This window comes from Crocodylus siamensis, chromosome 4, assembly GCF_052110815.1.
Source record: "Crocodylus siamensis isolate JL-2025a chromosome 4, ASM5211081v1, whole genome shotgun sequence".
NCBI lineage: Eukaryota > Metazoa > Chordata > Crocodylia > Crocodylidae > Crocodylus > Crocodylus siamensis.
Window position 1 is genome coordinate 103510060 of NC_143398.1, and position 17296 is coordinate 103527355.

The window sequence follows — 17296 nt, forward strand, 5'->3', positions numbered from 1 at the left end:
TACTTTTGAAACTGTTTCAATGGGGGACTTATTTCTGCTACTCAACAGACAAACTGTATCAAGAATATTAAAGATAGTTTAACATCTTTAAAGGATATCTTTAAATATCCTTTTAAAGATAGTTTCAGCAACACAAAAGAGCATGACAAAAAGTTGTCCATATTTATGACTCTCAAATAAGGCTGGACTGAAGCTTGGTTGAAGATTTAGAATGGTTTTTATTAGATCTAGATGATTTGTCTGTTCCTTATTTAGATGCTTTAATTATAATCAGAACCTTTTGTAAGCTTGTAAAATCATAGTGCTGGAATTGTCTGCTACCATAGAGGTAGATAGGCTGCATAACTAGTTTCTTTGTCAGCATGTTTTCCCTGAGGGGTATTCATATCACTATATTTTTACTCTGCTCCAGAAAATCCCTGTATTCTACCAGGTTAGAACTTCTTTTATGACTCTCTGCATCTCTTCCCAATAGAGCCAATCCAAATTATTCCCCAGTTGTCTGTCTCTAGCAGTGGTTTTCAACCTTTTGAAATTAGCAAACCCCTAAAAAAATACAAATGGAAGTACAGACCTCTTTGATTAATCATAGTCATCTTTTGCAGACCCCTTAGACATCTTTTGCAGACCCCTAATGGTCTGTGAACCATGTTTTGAAAACCACCTGTCAGTAGCAATTTCTGCGAAATAACTACCCAGCTACAGGTTTCTTGGGGGTCATATTCTTCCCTCTGGTTGTGCTAATGGTAGGAAGATTGGGAGCCTATGGAGCTGGGTAAAGGATACAGATCAACCTGGGAATACAGGCTCTGTGGCATATACTCACATAGCAAAATTACACACGTTCTTAGGAGCAAACGTACAGATATGAAATACCTCCCTTGGAGACATGTGCATGACTCCCATTGCCTACAGTATTATTATGATATTTACTATGGAAATAATGTGCATAAACATAAGGGGAAAGTTTGGATCTTGGTATGGAAAATGGTTCCAATAAAAGTTGAATATTTTAGAGTAATAAATATTTGTATGGTGTTGCCAATCAACCCTGCTTTATGAGTGTTATGCTAATAATGTGGTGCCAGATTCCAGCTATTATTTTTATTATATCAAGAGTGATGAAAAATTCAAAGAGATTTGATTCTATGGTTGGATCCAAATGTGCAGGCATGTGTGGTTTGTGGCACCACAAACCTCTTTGCAGTGCCACAAACCACATAAATTGCATGGTAATCTGTGTACAGCACTGCTAATTTGTGGCACGGGGGCAAAATTTGCTACTGGGATTTCCCAGTAGCAAAAAAACCCAACCCTCCCCCCCCACACCACCACAAAAAAACCCAAAAACCAAAAACAAAACCAAAAAAAACAAAACCTGAAAAAAGCAGTGCAAACCATGGTAAAGTGGCATGTGCTGGAACAAACATAAAGATGGGGAAGCAGGCAGTCTAGGGCTCCCTGCTTCCCCAACTCCATGAGCTGCAGAGCCCTTATGCTGAGGCACCCTGCACCCCAGCAGAGGTGACTGGTAGCTCAATTTCTAGTAAACCATGAGGAAAAGAATACCCAACTTGAAGTAGTAACCATCCTTTTGTACAGCTATTACTGGAGCCATTTTTAATATAGCATGGTTAAAACAGCTAACAGGAAAATCAATCGAGTGAGTCTATTTTCTAGGCCTCCTACTGGAATTATGTCTTTCATTTCACCTGCATTTGAAATTACCACTTTGTATAATGCTCTCTGCCTACACCGTTATAGAAGGGGATGTCATGAGTCAGTGCCATAGGCAAGCTGACTACCCGCAACTGGCCCCAGCTACCTCAGTGAGCCTGGCTGCCAATGGCCTACTGAAGGAATTGGCAATGTATGGCCCATGGGCTAGATCTGACCCTTAAATATCCTGGATCCATCCCTGGCATCTCGGAGAATTGGCAGCAGGCTCTAGCCCCAGCAGCAGAAGGGGCCTCCTTGGGGTCCCACTGTGTTCAGTTTATACCCTCTGCTGCAGCAAGAGAAGCTTCTCCAGGGTCCTAGGCCCTACCTTTTTTCTATCTATTATATTTACAGCATCTGCTGATTGCCAGGAGTGGCAGGGTGTGGCCTGCAGTGGGGACTGCGAAAGGTTGCCAGCGCCTGACCTACCTATTTCCAGTTTGTCCCAGCTGCCTGCATGGGTATGCCTGACTGCTTGTAAGCAGCAGCCCGTTCAAGGCCTAGTGCTGACCCTTGCTTCCTGACTCAAGTGTAAATTTTTTGTTTCTGGCTCATAATCTTATGACTCTGATTTGGCCTTTATTTCCCAACCTTGCCTTCTCCTGACTCTCTAATGTCAAGCCCTGGCTGCCCATGTGCTGCATGGACCCCTGACCTTACACTATTTCCTTTGTAGTCATAGATCCAATATCAGCAGATGCAACCTAATGTAAAGTTTGGCTTACTCTCTGAAGAATATTCCCAGCAGTGTAGGGATGCAGCCAGGTTCCCAGGGCACAGGGGAAGCAGTGATGTGTGGTATGCAAGTAAATGTGGTAATTCATGCCAAAATATTTGTCTTTCTATATGTATTCTTCTGAATTATCTCACAATTTAGGGATACATGGACCCAGAATACAGGAAAAGGAGGGCCTTCTTTACAGACCTTGCCTTCAGCTACAGAGAGTAAGTACAACCCTTGTAGGAATTGTAAGCCACTTTCAGAATTTGTATGCTCTTATGTAAAGTGGTCTATATTTTTTTCATGTGAAGCAGCTACTTGTTGTAGCCTAATTTTTGCCCAATACATCCATAGGCTATGTACACATGTCCAGTTTCTACCAGGGAATTACTATTTTCCTAGTAGAAACCAGAAGTGTATAGACGTTCACACTTTTTCTCCTGGAGCAAAAATGGCGACTCTGGCCAGAAAGTCAAGTCAGAAATTGCTCCTGAGAGTGTCTCATGGGAGACTGACCTTCTGCACAATTTCCCTTAGCTCTATTCCTCCTGGGCCCAGGATGTTTCCAGGGGGGAGCAGGAGGAGTGGAGGCAAATGAGGCTCCTGTGCCTTCCTGAGACCAGGTTCTGGAGAAGACATGGGGAGACAGCTTCTCCCATACCTCCAATATACTGCTAGAGAGCCCAGTTGGAGAAGCAGGCAGGAGCTTTGCTGAACTAACTGCTCCCTCTGCTCAACTGCTGGGCTCTGGGAGCCAAAAGCAGTGCAAACCACTGCTTGCTTCTTATTCTGGAGTTCCTGAAGTGAGAAGCAGGCTGGGGGATTTTCCCTTCTGCTCCCCTGGACTAGTCTGGGAGGGGCAGGGAGCTTCAGACAGTAGTCCCTGCCTCTTCACCAAACTGGGCAGTCCTCAGTTTGAGAAGAGGTCAGGGGCTTTACCTACTCCTGCAGGCCTCCCATTGCTACTCACACCACCCAGATAGGAGGCACAGGTGGCAAGGAGAAGCTAGCTGGTGGGGTAAGGAAGAAGCTTGGGAAGGCTTTTTCCAGGCCCAGGGCTTAGATGCCAGCTTTCAAATTGCCACCCCCACTGCCCAGCTAGATAGCATGGGCAGCAAGGGGAAGCTGGTGGGGTGAGGAACTAGGTTTGGGGAGGCTTCCCATAGGGCAGTGGAGAGCACCTGCCCACTCCTCATGCTGGAGTGCCCAGAATGAGAAGCAGGCCAAGGACTTTTCTCAACTACTCTGTCCACTTAGCTCCCAGTATCCCAGGGCCAAACAGAAGGTGCAGCATGGTGAACCCCCTGACTGATTCTCAAACTGGGGTCCCTGGTGTAAGAAGTGAGTGCTGCTCCTGTCCTGCCAGGAACAGAAAGATAGGAGCAGCCCACAGTTTTCCCAGACTGGTATCAACCCAATCCAGAGAAGGTACAAGGAGCAGAGGAGAGGGGGTGGCTATGGACTGCTTCCTCTCCCAGAATCATTTGTAGCTGTGAAAATTTTCCACCACTAGAAAGGAGCATTTGTACGCTGCCTATGGTGCCATCTGTTGTAGCATTGGGTTAACTGCCAAGAACTGCATCCTATATGCCAGGGTTGTCAAACTTGGTTGGGCCCCTTGCCTGGATCTGGACCCTGGGGCTCCTTGCAGGCTGGTCTGGATCCCTGCCCCTCACCACTCGGTGGTGGATAAGGAAGCAGAGGTAGTGTTGACATGGATGACATTTCATGTATTTGAGGCAGCTGCTACATGCAGTAGGCACCTTTCAGAACTCAGTGACAGTAATTTTAGCATGGAGCTTTTGGGTTGCATGTGTGTCTTTCTGAGCTCTGCATCTTGTCCAGCAAAAGTTGTCTTTCTTTATGGCTCTTCATGTCAATTATGGTATAAGAATGAGCTTCTGTTCAGGGTTTGGTAGGCGCTTTATTAAGCCTATCATAGATTGTACATGTCTAGCAGAAAGCAGGAAAACACTGAAAAATGTAAAGACACATTTTCTAATGAACAACTGACATATTCTTGCCATTCTGTGTAGAAATACAGTAGAGAGAAAAACATATACACTAGAGTCTGCAAGTTTCCTTGTGGACATAGTTTCATAGTTTCGAGGGTCGGAAGGGACCTGAGCAGATCATCTAGTCCGACCCCCTGCCATGGCAGGAAAGAGTACTGGGGTCAAACGACCCCAGCAAGGTGTACATCTAGCCATTCTGCAAATCACACTGCAAACCATTCTGCCTTCTAGTAAGGGGAATTTGCAAGATGTGTAAGCCAAAGTAGCTTTGAGCTGTCAGCACTCAAACTCATAAGAACCCTTTGCTAACTGCAAAATCTAAGAGATTTCTGCTTAGCAGCAGCCTTGAGCTGTGGTATCCAGAATCTTCATCACCACTGTATTACCATTACCTGTTCCACTACTGACACAAATTATTTTTCTTTTGAATGTTGGGCCCGAACACTGACAGGGAAGTTAATGCTGAAAACACATAATATACCTGTGCAGATATTTAAGGTTCTTTCTCCTGGGATGGTGCTAATGGATCAGTTGTTTTGATCTCCATTTCAGCTTCTGGCCAACCATATTATACTCAGTTTAATGGTTGATGTACTACCATCTGGGGGCAATGCAATACAGCATGGTCTCTGCTATCTTCCAAGCAATCCTCCTTTTTTATACAGCATTCCCCATCTCAGAACTGAGTGGAGATTCTGACCTATGGCTCATAAAACCCCTTGGGAGGTCCTACAGAAAAGCTGTAGATTGCACAGCTGGTTTTTTTAATCCTTGTATTACTGATGTATGTAGAGGAAATGATACTTGAACACAAAGCTTCAACTCACCTTTAGAAAAGATATTTGAATTTTCTCTCTCTCTTGAAAGGGGAGACCCTTTGCCTCGAGTTGAATACTCTGCGCAAGAAACTGCTACTTGGTGAGTGTATTGTTATACTCTACAAAGTGACTAACCATAAAGCAATTTCATGACATCTCAGTGGAATTTTTGACAGCACAGGATGACCACTCCATTTTCAAACCATAGCTAAGCATCTCAATTTTTAATCAGGGTCTCAATTTTCCTTCATGTTACTCAGTTTGTAAGGCAGTGCCCTACCAATGAAAGCAAAACTCCTGCCAATGCAAATTAAACTCATGGTCTTGGCCTGAGGGGACCAGAGACTCCAAACTCTAATTTCAAGTCACAGCAAATAGTGTTAAAGCATCAAAGGTTCAGAGCATGAACACCTGCAGGAGGTCTGTAAGGTGATTTTTCTGTTAGTTTTCTGCCTTTGCTCAAAATCCCAAAGGTGCCAGATGCCGGTGTGTCCACAGTAGGACTTTGAACTCCTCAATGCTCAATGGACTGTGGATCTGGGAGTTGGTTCCTAATGAAAATAGGAGTCTGATAGCATCTGTTATTGGCCTCCCTCTGAGATGGATGCTGGACAAGATGAACAACTGGTTCACTGTTATGACTGATTTTGTTCTTTTGGGATAGACTGAGGGGAATAAAAGAAGGAAAGGAGGAAAAATAATCTAGTGAAAGAAAATGAGTGAAAATTAAGCAAAAAAAATGTAAATGATAAATACAGACTATCGAAAAAAGAGAAAAGATGAGGTAGGAAAGTCAGGTGTGTATATATAAATAAGTTAGAGTTGATACATGGAAGTGTTCTTCATAGATACAGTTTCTGAGATAGATGAGCATAGAGAAAGCAGTCTCTTGCATGAATCTCACGTTTTTATGGGATGAGGGCTGTTTCTATCCTAAATTATAGAAAAATAAGGCTGAAAAGGATCTTCAGAGGTCATGTAGTCCAACAGACCAATCAATCAGAGACTGGATTATCTGTATCCAAACCATCCATTGCCTAATTTATTAATAAAACTACATAATCAACTCTGACACAAACCCTTGGCATAACATCCTAACCTGCTTCCTTCTATCTTAAAAATGTTTCTTGTTTTTCAGTTGACTCACGCCCTGAATAAATGTGGTCTTACTTTACAGTACAAAAAGGTTCATGACCTCACATGTAATTCTGGGCCAATCGCATTTAAAGTCCATCACTTTTTATACAAATGCAGCACATCTTTGCTCGAGTCTGTCCTTGCTGTGCCTATATCCCTTCCAAAAATCAAACCCCGGTGTGGATATACACACCTGAAGTTTTGGAACAAAAATTAGACAACACATTGATTCAGCCTAGAAGATGGTTGCTTCAATCAGAAGTGGGTAAAGGTTAAGGTGGAACAGATAAATCTTTAGTTCTCATCCACATCCTTTTCTTTTCTTCTAACTAGATTCAAAAAAATCACGTATCTAGCAATTGCCATTATCATAAAAGGTATTTTTCTATTACAGTAACGTCTAGATGTCCCAGTTAGGACCAAGGCCACAGTGAACTACGTCACACGAACACACAATTAGAAATAGTCTGTTCCATAAAGAGTTTACAATCTGAAGTGAAAAGTTGGCCAAAAACTTAGAGAAAAGATAGTGGCATAACTGAGGGAGGGGATGGGAGACCAGGGCAGTAGGCCTGGGCACTGTCTGTGGGATAGGGGAGGCACAAAAATAGCCACAAGAGCAGCTGGTGCTACCCCTACTACACCTCTGTGAAAACAACAGAAAGGGAACTTGAGAGCAGGAAAAAGAGGGTGAGGGATTAAGTAACTTGCTCAAGATCACACAGGAAAGCTTATGGCAGAGTGAGGAAATGAAAGGACATGTTCTGAGTTCCCTGCTAATGGCTCAGAAGGAAGGCTGTAAAATGAACTCTCTCTTACGAACTGGAAGAGGCGCAGACAATATTTATATAGGAACTTTGCATCCCACTTGTGCAAATCTCAATATTCTTTCAAAAGCTCAAGTGCTGGGTTTTTTGCGCATTCTTGAATAATTATAACATGAGTGTTGGTATCATGTGCATGAACTGCTTCTGCCAGCCAACAATATTGGTATGGGAGGGTGAGTAGGAAGGTTGTATTGAAGAAAATTTAATTTTGCGTTCTTTCCTGTTTTTCCCTTTTGTTGCCAGTTTCCGTCATTGCAGTTATTCTCCATCTAGAACTATCCCCAGTGAGGTGAATGAGATAGGCCTTTAGAGGGATATCCATTTGTCTCCTTAGTCCATTCAGCCCCAGCAAGCTAGGTGACTAGTTGTGTAAATCTATTCATGAAATTAGATCTCTCAGTTGTTATCATTGCTCCCTATGGCTGTGCCCTGAGGCTGACTACATTACAGCACAACTTAATATGAATACATCAAAGCCAAAGGAGAAATTTGTAATGTGCTGTAAATTCCCTTGACATTAGCTCTGAAGAGCTGTTGGATTCTTTTAGTTTGTAGCAATGTGTCTATAAAAATGAAACATTAATCAAACGCAGCAATCTGGGTTTCCAAAAAAAGAGGGCATAGATGATCCGTGTCTCTGTTCTCAGGCAAAATTATTGTAGAGCCATAAGCTGAGTAGTCATAAGAGCAAGTTGGGGGGTGGTACAATAGGTAAAAGTTGTGACAGGACAAGGGAAGATTGGAGGACAAAAACACTAGGACACATTTGTCATGCGACAACAGTTAGGTCTGACAGTCACTTTCTTCTGACAAAAAAAGGGAAAACTATTCCTCTCGGTTTCTTTTTGGCCTAGAATCATAGAAAATTAGGGTTGAAAGGGACCTCAGGAGGTCACCTAAACTAACCCCCTGTTCAAAGCAGGAACAGCCCCAAGTAGATCTTGATCATCCCAGCCAAAGCTTTACCTAGCTGGCTCTTAAAAAATCTCCAAGGACAGAGTTTTCATCACCTCTCTGGGTAACTTGTTCTAGTGTTTTACTACCCTCCTAATGAGAAAATTCTCCTTAATATCCAACCTAAACTTTCCTTTCTGGAACTTGAAAGCATTGCTCCTTGTTCTGTCATCTGCCACCACTGAGAACAGTCTAGCTCCATCCTTTTTTGAACCCCACTTCAGGTAGTTGAAGGCTGCTATTAAATCCCCTCTCAGTCTTCTCTTCTCTAAGCTAAATAAGCCCAGTTCTCTCAACCTGTCCTCATATGTCATGTGCCCCAGCCCCCTCACTATTTTTGTTGCCCTCTGCTGGATTCTCTCCAAGTTGTCCGCATCATTTCTGTAGTGGGGGGCCCAAAACTGAACAGTTCCACAGTTTTCCAGATGTGGGATCACCAGTGCTGAATAGAAGGGAAGAATCACTTCCCTGGGCCAACTGGCAACACACCTACCAATGCAGCCCAGTATGTCGTTAACCTTCTTGGCAACAAGGGCATGCTTTTGGCTCATATTCAGCTTATTGTCCACCTTAACCCCCAGGTCTTTTTCTGCAGAGCTGCTGCCCAGCCAGTCAGCCCCCAGCCTGTATTGGTGCATGGGATTGTTTTGCCCTAAGTGCAGGACTTTGCACTTGTCCTTGGTGAATCTCATCAAATTTCTTTTGGCGCAATCCTCCAATTAGTCTAGGTCACTCTGAATCCTAGCCCTACCTTCCAACATACCTACTACTTCCCCCAGCTTGGTGTCATCTGCAAACTTGCTGGGGGTCTTTGATGAAGACATTGAACAAAACCAGCCCCAGGAACAACCCCTGGGGCACTCCACTTGATACTGGCTGCCAATGAGACATTGAGTCATTGATTATTATTCTCTGAGCCCATGCTTCAGCTAACTTTCTATCCACCTTACGGTCCATTCATCCAGCCCATACTTCCATAGCTTGCCTGCAAGAATGCTGTGGGAAACTTGTATCAAAAGCCTGGCTAAAATCAAGGAATACTACATCCACTGGTCTCTCTGCATCCACAGATGCACTCACATCATGGAAGGCAACCAGGTTGGTCAGGCATGACTTGCCCTTGGTGAATCCATGCTGACTGTTCCTACTCACCTTCTCCTTCCAGTGCTTAGAAATGTCTTCCTTGAGGATCTGCTCCAGGATCTTTCCTGAAACGTGAACAAGGCTGACTGGTCTGTAATTCCTTGGATCCTTCTTTCTCCGTTTCTTAAATATGGGTACTATGTTTGCCCTTTTCCAGTCATCTGGGACCTCTCCTGATCACCATGAGTTTTCAAAGATGATATCCGGTGGCTCTGCAGTCACATCAGCCAACTCCCTCAGCACCCTCAGGTGCATCCCATCTGGCCCCATGGGCTTGTATATGTCCAGTTTTTCTAAATAGTCCCTAACCTGTTCATTTGCCACTGTTGGCTGCTCACCTCTTCCCCAAACTGTGCTGCCTGGTGCAGTAGTCTGGGAGCTGACCTTGCCTATGGAGACTGAGGTGATAAAGGCATTCAGCACTTCAGCCTTTTCTGCATCCTCTGTCACAAGGCTGTCTCCCCCTTTCTGTAATGGACCCACACTTTCCCTGATCCTCCTCTTGTTACTGAGACATAGCCTAGAAAACCTTCTTGTTATCCTTCACGTTCCTTGCTAGCTGCAACTCCAGTGCACTTCGGCCTTCTTGACTTCATCCCTGCATACCCCAATAGTGCTGTTATATTCTTCCCTAGTTCTTTGTCCAAGTTTCCACTTCTTGTAAGCTTCCTTTTTGTGATTTAATTTACTGAAGAGTTCCCTGGTAAGTCAAGGTAGTCTTCTGACATACTTGCTAGTCTTCCTGCACATCAGGATGGTTTGTTCTTGAACTCTCTTCTTTAAAGTACAGCCAGCTCTCCTGGACTCTTCTCCCCCTCAGACTGGCTTCCCAGGGGATCCTGCCCATGAGTTTCCTAAGCAAGTCATAGTCTCCTTTTCTGAAGCACAGGTCCCTACTCTGCTGCTCTCCATCCTTCCTTTCCTCAGGATCCTGAAATCTATCATCTCATGGTCACTGCTGCCCAAGTTTCCATCCACTACTACACTTCCCCACTCATTCATCCCTGTTAGTGAGCAGCAGGTCAAGAAGAGCATGGCCCCTTGTTGGGTGCTCCAGCACTTGCACAAGAAAGTTATCCCCAACACTCTTGAAAAACTTCCTGGATTGCCTGTGCACTGCTGTATTGCTCTCCCAGCAGATGTCAGGGTGATTGCAGTCCCCAGTTAGACCCAGGGCTTGTGATTGGGAAACTTCTGCTAGCTGTTTGAAGAAAGTCTCATCCACCACTTCCTCCTGGTCTGGTGATCTACAGCAGACCCCCACCATGACATCACTCTTGTTGCTCTCCCCTCTGATCCTTACCCATAAACTTTCAACAGGCCTATCTCCAGTTTTGACCTGGAGCTCTGAGCAATCATACAGATCTTTTACATACAGCCCAACTCCACTTCCTTTTCTCCCCTGCCTGTCCGTCCTGAACAGTTTGTACAGTGCTCCAGTCATGCGAGCTACCCCACCAAGTCTGTTATTCCAATCATGGCATAGTGCCATGATTGTGTGAGGACTTCCAATTCCTCCTGCTTGTTTCACAGGCTCCGTGCATTTGTGTACAGACACCTAAGGTAATTAGTTGATTGCCCTGAATTCTCAGAAAGTATCTTTATTGCTCTCTCCTGCTTGCTCTTCCTACAGGTCCATTTCCCCACTTACCTCAAGGCTTTGGTCTCCATCGCCCAGCAAACCTCATTTAATGCCCTCCCCCCTAGGTTAGCAGGCCTGTCAATCTGCCAAAGCACCCACCTGCTCAGTTTTCTGCCATTATTTTTAACAGACACAGCACATGTGTCCTTATAACATGTATTTATTTTCCAGCACACCTCACTGTTAGCAATATTTGGCTTGAAGTTCAGTTTGAGAACTCCAGATTGACTCATATATGTTTAAAACGATTATTTCCTTTGAAAGTGCTGTCAACTTTACCCTCTTTGTCCTCAAAAAGAACCTGGACCCAACCCACTGAAGTTCAAGGGAACCATATAAATGATTCGCAAGGGACTTCATCTGTAGCTTTCTTAGGTGGGTTTACCTCCATGTTCTGAGTGCATTTAATGTAAGGGAAGTACGAGAAGGAAGTGATTTGCCCTGCAAAATTTTACATTTCTAATGTTTAGGGTTTTATCTGTATATAGTTCTTTCAGCAACTAAAAATGTGAAGCTTAAAGCATTAAAAAAAGTCTTCAGTTGTCAAAAAATCAGTTGTTTTAAAAACATCGCTTTCAGGATTTTTTAAACATAATCCTGAAATGTTAGCAATGTTTTTATAGTAGTCACACTTCAGAGTGAAAAAAGCATGTCCAAATTCTTCAAGCATATCTAGATAAGGGCAGGGTAGAGAGCAATCATGGATTTACTTCTGCATTTGTTTACATCCTGTCAGTCCCATTACAATCAAGGCTGTCCTGTGCGAAGTAGGTCATGGCAACATCTGGTCTCTTGTTCTCTTGAACTTTTCTTAACTGCTCTGTGGAGATGGTCCAGGGTCAGACAACTTTTGAAATACTGACAATAGCCACTGCCTCAGTCTGTTTCTTAAAAAAAAACAACCCAAAACAACCCAACCCCTGCCCCTCAAAAAACCCTCTTTTTTTGCTCTTGTTTTTGGTCAGTTACACCCACGCTAAACTAAGAAATGTGTATGATGGAGAGACAACCATTACCAGATACTGGCTATCACCTCCATAGCAACTATAGCAGCAAAAAGAAATACAATACAAAAACAAAAAAAGGTCATTTTCTTTAGTCAGCATTTCCAAGAGTGATCTCAATTTTCATAAAACAGTGTTTATAAATTTGTTAGACCCCTAGAGCCATGTGTGAACAAAAATAACCATTTCTATCAGGTTCACTGCCATCATGTTATTGCTTGCTTGTTTTGCAATGGCTAAATATATTATCTTAAGATTGAAGTATTTAAAATAAAATAAAACACAAGAGATGGATCCAAAACCACAGCCCTAAATCCAGGCACCACTGAATTTTGGAGAATTTAAGAAGCTGGATGCACATTTTGGAACCTTCCCTTTCTTTACAAACCCCTAAAAAAGGTACATCCAAGCCTCATGGCCCACTGGGTTAGTGTGATCAAGGCCCACTAGTTTCTCCACCAATAGGGCACAAAGGAGTGACATGGGTAGTATCACTTATGGTCACCTTTGATTCCCCAGCCGTAATGACTAGGATTCAGGTAGGGGCAGCCTTTGACGTAAGGCTAGAGTAGGACTTGCAGTCATGTTTCTGGAGCTGTAGCATTCAATGTAAGCTCTGCTGTAGCATTTAATGTAGCTCTGTTACCTCATCCTTCTGAACTCCTCCAGAATTTAAATGTGTTTCAGATTCATGGTCCGTGCTCTGCACTGCACTCTGAGGTGCATTGGCAGAAATTTATGCCATACAGAGACTGATTCAGGAAAAAGCTTAAGCTTGTGCTTCCCTTTAACTACATGCTCTAATACTTTTCTGAGTCAGGTCCAGATGCCCTTTACAATTAATGAAATTTTGCAAAGGCATATTGGATTTGGTAGGACAGATCCCATCTATTGGGGAAAAGCCAACCTGTAGCATTCACTCACTTTTTAGCATCATTTATTGTTGTAACCCTGGGCACGACACTATCTGTGCCTTCACCTGAATAATGGGATCCTGGGGTACCCGGTAGCACTGCCCAGCTCACTAGGTAGCTGCTGCAGGGTCCCTGAGCAGAAAGCCTTCCTTTACTATCAAACAACCTTGCAGAAAGTTATAAAACTATTTACAGGATTTAATTATTTACAAGGTAACATATAACCAATGCAATAGAACAAATGTTACATCACATGACCTGGTGATGGTGGCTTAAGGGTTAATGCTTCTTGAATACACTTTACATTAGGGGAAGATATACAAACGACCCATGATAAATAGGGAACCAATACATAAATACATTGATACTCCAACTAATAAACCATCAAGAACTTATTTACACAGTCTCTAACTTGTACTCTATGTACTGCAGACCCTGTGTGCACTGCTCCTGGCTGGGTGTCTCAGGGAGCAGGACTGCATCTGTGTCCTTGCACAGGATCTTTGGGTGGCCCCTGGTGCTGGCATCGCTCAGACAAGCTCCAGGGGTCTCCATGCAGCAGGTGGGGGTTTCTCTCCTGAGGTCCCTGAAAGACAGCTTATTCCTGCCCAGTCCCCTTCTCTGTCTCAGCAGGGAGCAGTATCTGGGCTGCAGGTTGTAAGAGTTTCCCCTGCCCAGCACAGCCTCACAGCACCCAGGGGCCTTCTCATTCACAGGGGAAAAACCAGGGCAGCCTCTTCCCCTGGTCCTGCATCCGCCTCCCTTGCTGTGCTCACTCAGCCACACAGGGGCTTTCAGGATGGTCCTCCCAGGCTTGGAGTCTCCTCACAGCCAGCTCTTCTCTTGTCCTGCCCTGCAGGGCTCGGAAGGGAAGGGAGGGAGAACGGACATAGCGCAGCACTCTCGATGCAGCCTCTCGCTGCTACTTCTGCACGGCTCTGCCAGGGGCTCTCAGGGGAGGCGGCTGGGGGGAGATCCTTTCCCTGGTCTCCAGCCCATCTCTTGCCCTCTCCCTCTCTTCTTTATTCTCCCCCTGGGAAAACCGCTCCCCTCTTTTAAGCAAGCCTCTCAGCCAATCCCAGGCCAGGGCTCTTCCCGGGCTTTTGCTAACCTCTCTCATTCAAACCCTGCTGGGGTTACATCGCCCCTCCCACTTCCAAAAGGGCTACCTCCAAAACAGTTTCGCTCGCCCTCAGGGCAAACAGTGTTCCTACTGGGACAAACTGTCTCTTCGCACTCTGTCCCTCTGCAGGGCAGCCCTTTCTATTCCTTCAGGTGGGTCCATTTTTAATGCTACTACACTGTTAACTCAGCTTTGTGTTTTAGACAATCTCCACTTTAGTTGCATGAGTATCTCTGGTTTAGAAGCTATGTGGAAGTGGTTCTGCTCTGGTGAGGTGAGGAGGTCACCAATTTACAGCTCTTACTCTTTCAGGAGAGAAGTCTATAGAAAGCTGAGCAGCCTCTACCCTACCCATGCCTGTAAACAATACCTGGATTCCTTTCAGCAGCTGGAGAAATACTGTGGCTACCAAGAGGACAGCATACCTCAACTGCAGGATGTCTCCAGATTTTTAAAAGGCAAGGCACTGTGAAACATGGTATTTCAAAGTTCCTTGTATCCCCCTTTTGGAATCTCAAATGGTGTGTAATGGTCAGTGATCCTGGTTTTTCTCTGATAAAAAAAAATCCCCAGATTTCAGATTAAAAAAAGTAACCCAAAATCCATATTTTCCTGTCACATACACACACACACACACACACACACGTGTGTGTGTGTATATATATATAAAAATCCTCATTTTTCTGTGATTAAAATGAAACACTGCTAATATACATGTATGAACATATGTCTGCCTGTATATTAGTGGTGTTTCATTTTAATCACAGAAAAATGTTGATTTTTATCCACCCAGGTATATGACTGATTTGCATCTTCTTCATCTGCCAGCTAATTTCAAAGAGAATGGCAGAAGTGGAAAAACAAGGACAGTATAAAGGCATTTCCATATGCACATTTTTTACTGGTAATGTTAGATTTAACTGTCTGGGTTATCTACATTTTCTATAGGCTGTGATTCTAAATTTTTGTGTAGTCTATTATACAAATGTCTTTGGTTGAAAATGTTATAAAATTGTCAATCAAAAAATTCATCGCATATCTGAGAACTCAAGTGTATATTTGTGGCTGCACGCATCTCAGACTAGAAAAGGTACTTTTGGTCTAGTTGAACTGATTCCTATTAATATCTCTTTGTCACCAATGGTTTGATCAATTAAAGTTCAATTAAACTTTCCTAATCACAGTTCTTTTAGGGAATTGTGATAGATAAAATTACTGTCAGAACTCCTTGGAACCAACTCACCCAGAAACATAGAAACTGATGTAAATTACATCAGGATCAGGAGCAGATAAATGTGCTGGTGTGGCATAGCATTATATAGTAGGTGGCTGTTACTGCATCTTGCCATTAGATAGTAAAGCTGTAGGTTTGCCTTTAGCAAATGGCTGGCTTGAAGCTGACAGAAAACAACAAAGCCAGTATAACTTACACTAGTAGAACATCATACTTGGTTATTTCAGGGGAAACTTTACTGGCTTACGTAAAGTTATCCCAGTTTAGGGAGTCTGTGTCCATCTATCACTGAAGGTATCCTTGTAAATGTATTGCTTCTCCAAGCTCAGTGCGAGTCTACAAGTATTCGAAAAGGTCTGCAAAAACTTCAGTAGTTAGTTCCATGTCACAGAACCATCTTGTAAGAAAGGAATATTTCTTATTTCTTAGTATGTGAGGTAAAATTCTGGCCCTAATGAAGTCAACCTGATTTTTGCCCTGCCTCGTTGTAGTCATGGTTTTGCCCCATATACCTTAACTTAGGAGTCAATTGTGCCTTGGAGTCACCTGCCTTTGTTATGGGTACTACAGAACTGCACTGCCCCAGGGAAACATCTCCAGGAATTCCCTAGCATGCAGTAGGGGCAGGCCAGCCACTACATCCAGTGTGTTTCTCCCAGGCTTGGTTGGTACCAGGTGAACCTCTTATTGTGTGCACTAAAGTCCCAGTGCAAGCCCTGGCCTAAGTCCTATTACCAGTCTAATGCCTACAGTTACAAAAAAATTGCCTATATTGGACTATTTTCTAGCATATATTACTATAATACTATGTGCTTTTTATATAATAAACTATAGGGGTACAGAAAGGGAACATATTGAAAGGGGGGGGTGGGATTACTAATGCCATCCCAACAAGTCAAGTAACCTTCATCACTTCTAATAACAAGTAATGCAGGATTTTTCTGTTGAGTTTTTCACATTGCCTTTAAGTTGAGTTGCACTACCACAGCATTCTATAACCAGCAGTTTGGAGTGGTTAGGATGTAAATCGAAATGGATATTAGAAAATAAGCATTATGCAATCATAAAGGGGTTAATCACATGACATCTAAACATGGTAAATGGTTTTTCAAGGGGTTAAATAAATACCCCCAAGGAGTTATTCCTTTCTAGAAAAGATATTTGGACTTAAGAATTTTGCTCCACAGCTGGAAAAAATTACAGCCAAAGAACTCAAAGGAGGGTCATGCTGTAATAGTCAGGCCTTTATAAAATTTTTCTTAGGCCAAAAGTTAAACCTCATTTTGTATAGGCTCCCTTAGGTCAACATTCAGGGCCTTCCCTCTGACTCCAGAGGGCTTTTGAACAGTTAGACCAGTCACCCCACACATTCAGTTCTTTAGCACTCATTTTTCTTATGCAGTATTGAGATGAATGTACATCTTCTTAGCACATCTTCTCCCTCCACCAATGCCTTGTCGACCTACTTTAATAACATTTGCAAGGCTACTTTGCCAGCAGGAGCTGCTGACTCACTGGGCCAGATTCATAAAATAATTTGTTAAAGCAACATCAAACCTTCCCGGATTTATTCAAATACTTTTAGACTTTTGAAATGTTAGATTATGTGCACTGGTGGAGCACAAACTGCACCCTCTCAGAGACAGCTCAGAAAAGACCGTGAAGCATGGCTATCTCTCTAAAGATCATGACTTTCTTGCTTCCCCTTTGGTGCTGGAATGGACAAGTAGTAATTAAAGCACCACCGCGTCTTCTGCATCAGTGTCCCTGCTCTCAAAAATAGTGGCAGGGGCTCTTGAATTAAAACTTTAATTAAGTGCCCCCACCACTATTTTTGAGAGCAGGGACGCTGATACACGAGACGCATGAGGCTGCTGGAGCATGCTCCAGCAGACTTGTTTTATTGACTTGCTGTGATGTGCTGGAATTCCAGCACATTGAAGCAGTCTCTGTGGTCGTGTAGGTGCCCTCCATTGTGAGGTTCTAGGAAATGTGCATTCACTTTTATTAATGCACATTAACTAAAGAGCACTGTTTTAAGTGAT

At 43.4% G+C, this 17296-nt stretch overlaps 1 protein-coding gene across 1 annotated transcript in view; it reads left to right on the plus strand.

Annotated features, from left to right (window-relative positions):
• LOC149866265 (tyrosine 3-monooxygenase-like) overlaps window positions 1–17296 on the plus strand; it is a 42974-nt gene that overhangs the window by 4595 nt on the left and 21083 nt on the right. The window contains exons 4-6 of the mRNA XM_090041595.1: window positions 2597–2664; window positions 5323–5373; window positions 14330–14475. Coding sequence (XP_089897721.1) covers window positions 2597–2664; window positions 5323–5373; window positions 14330–14475 — 265 coding nt within the window. The remainder of the gene's footprint in view (window positions 1–2596; window positions 2665–5322; window positions 5374–14329; window positions 14476–17296) is intronic.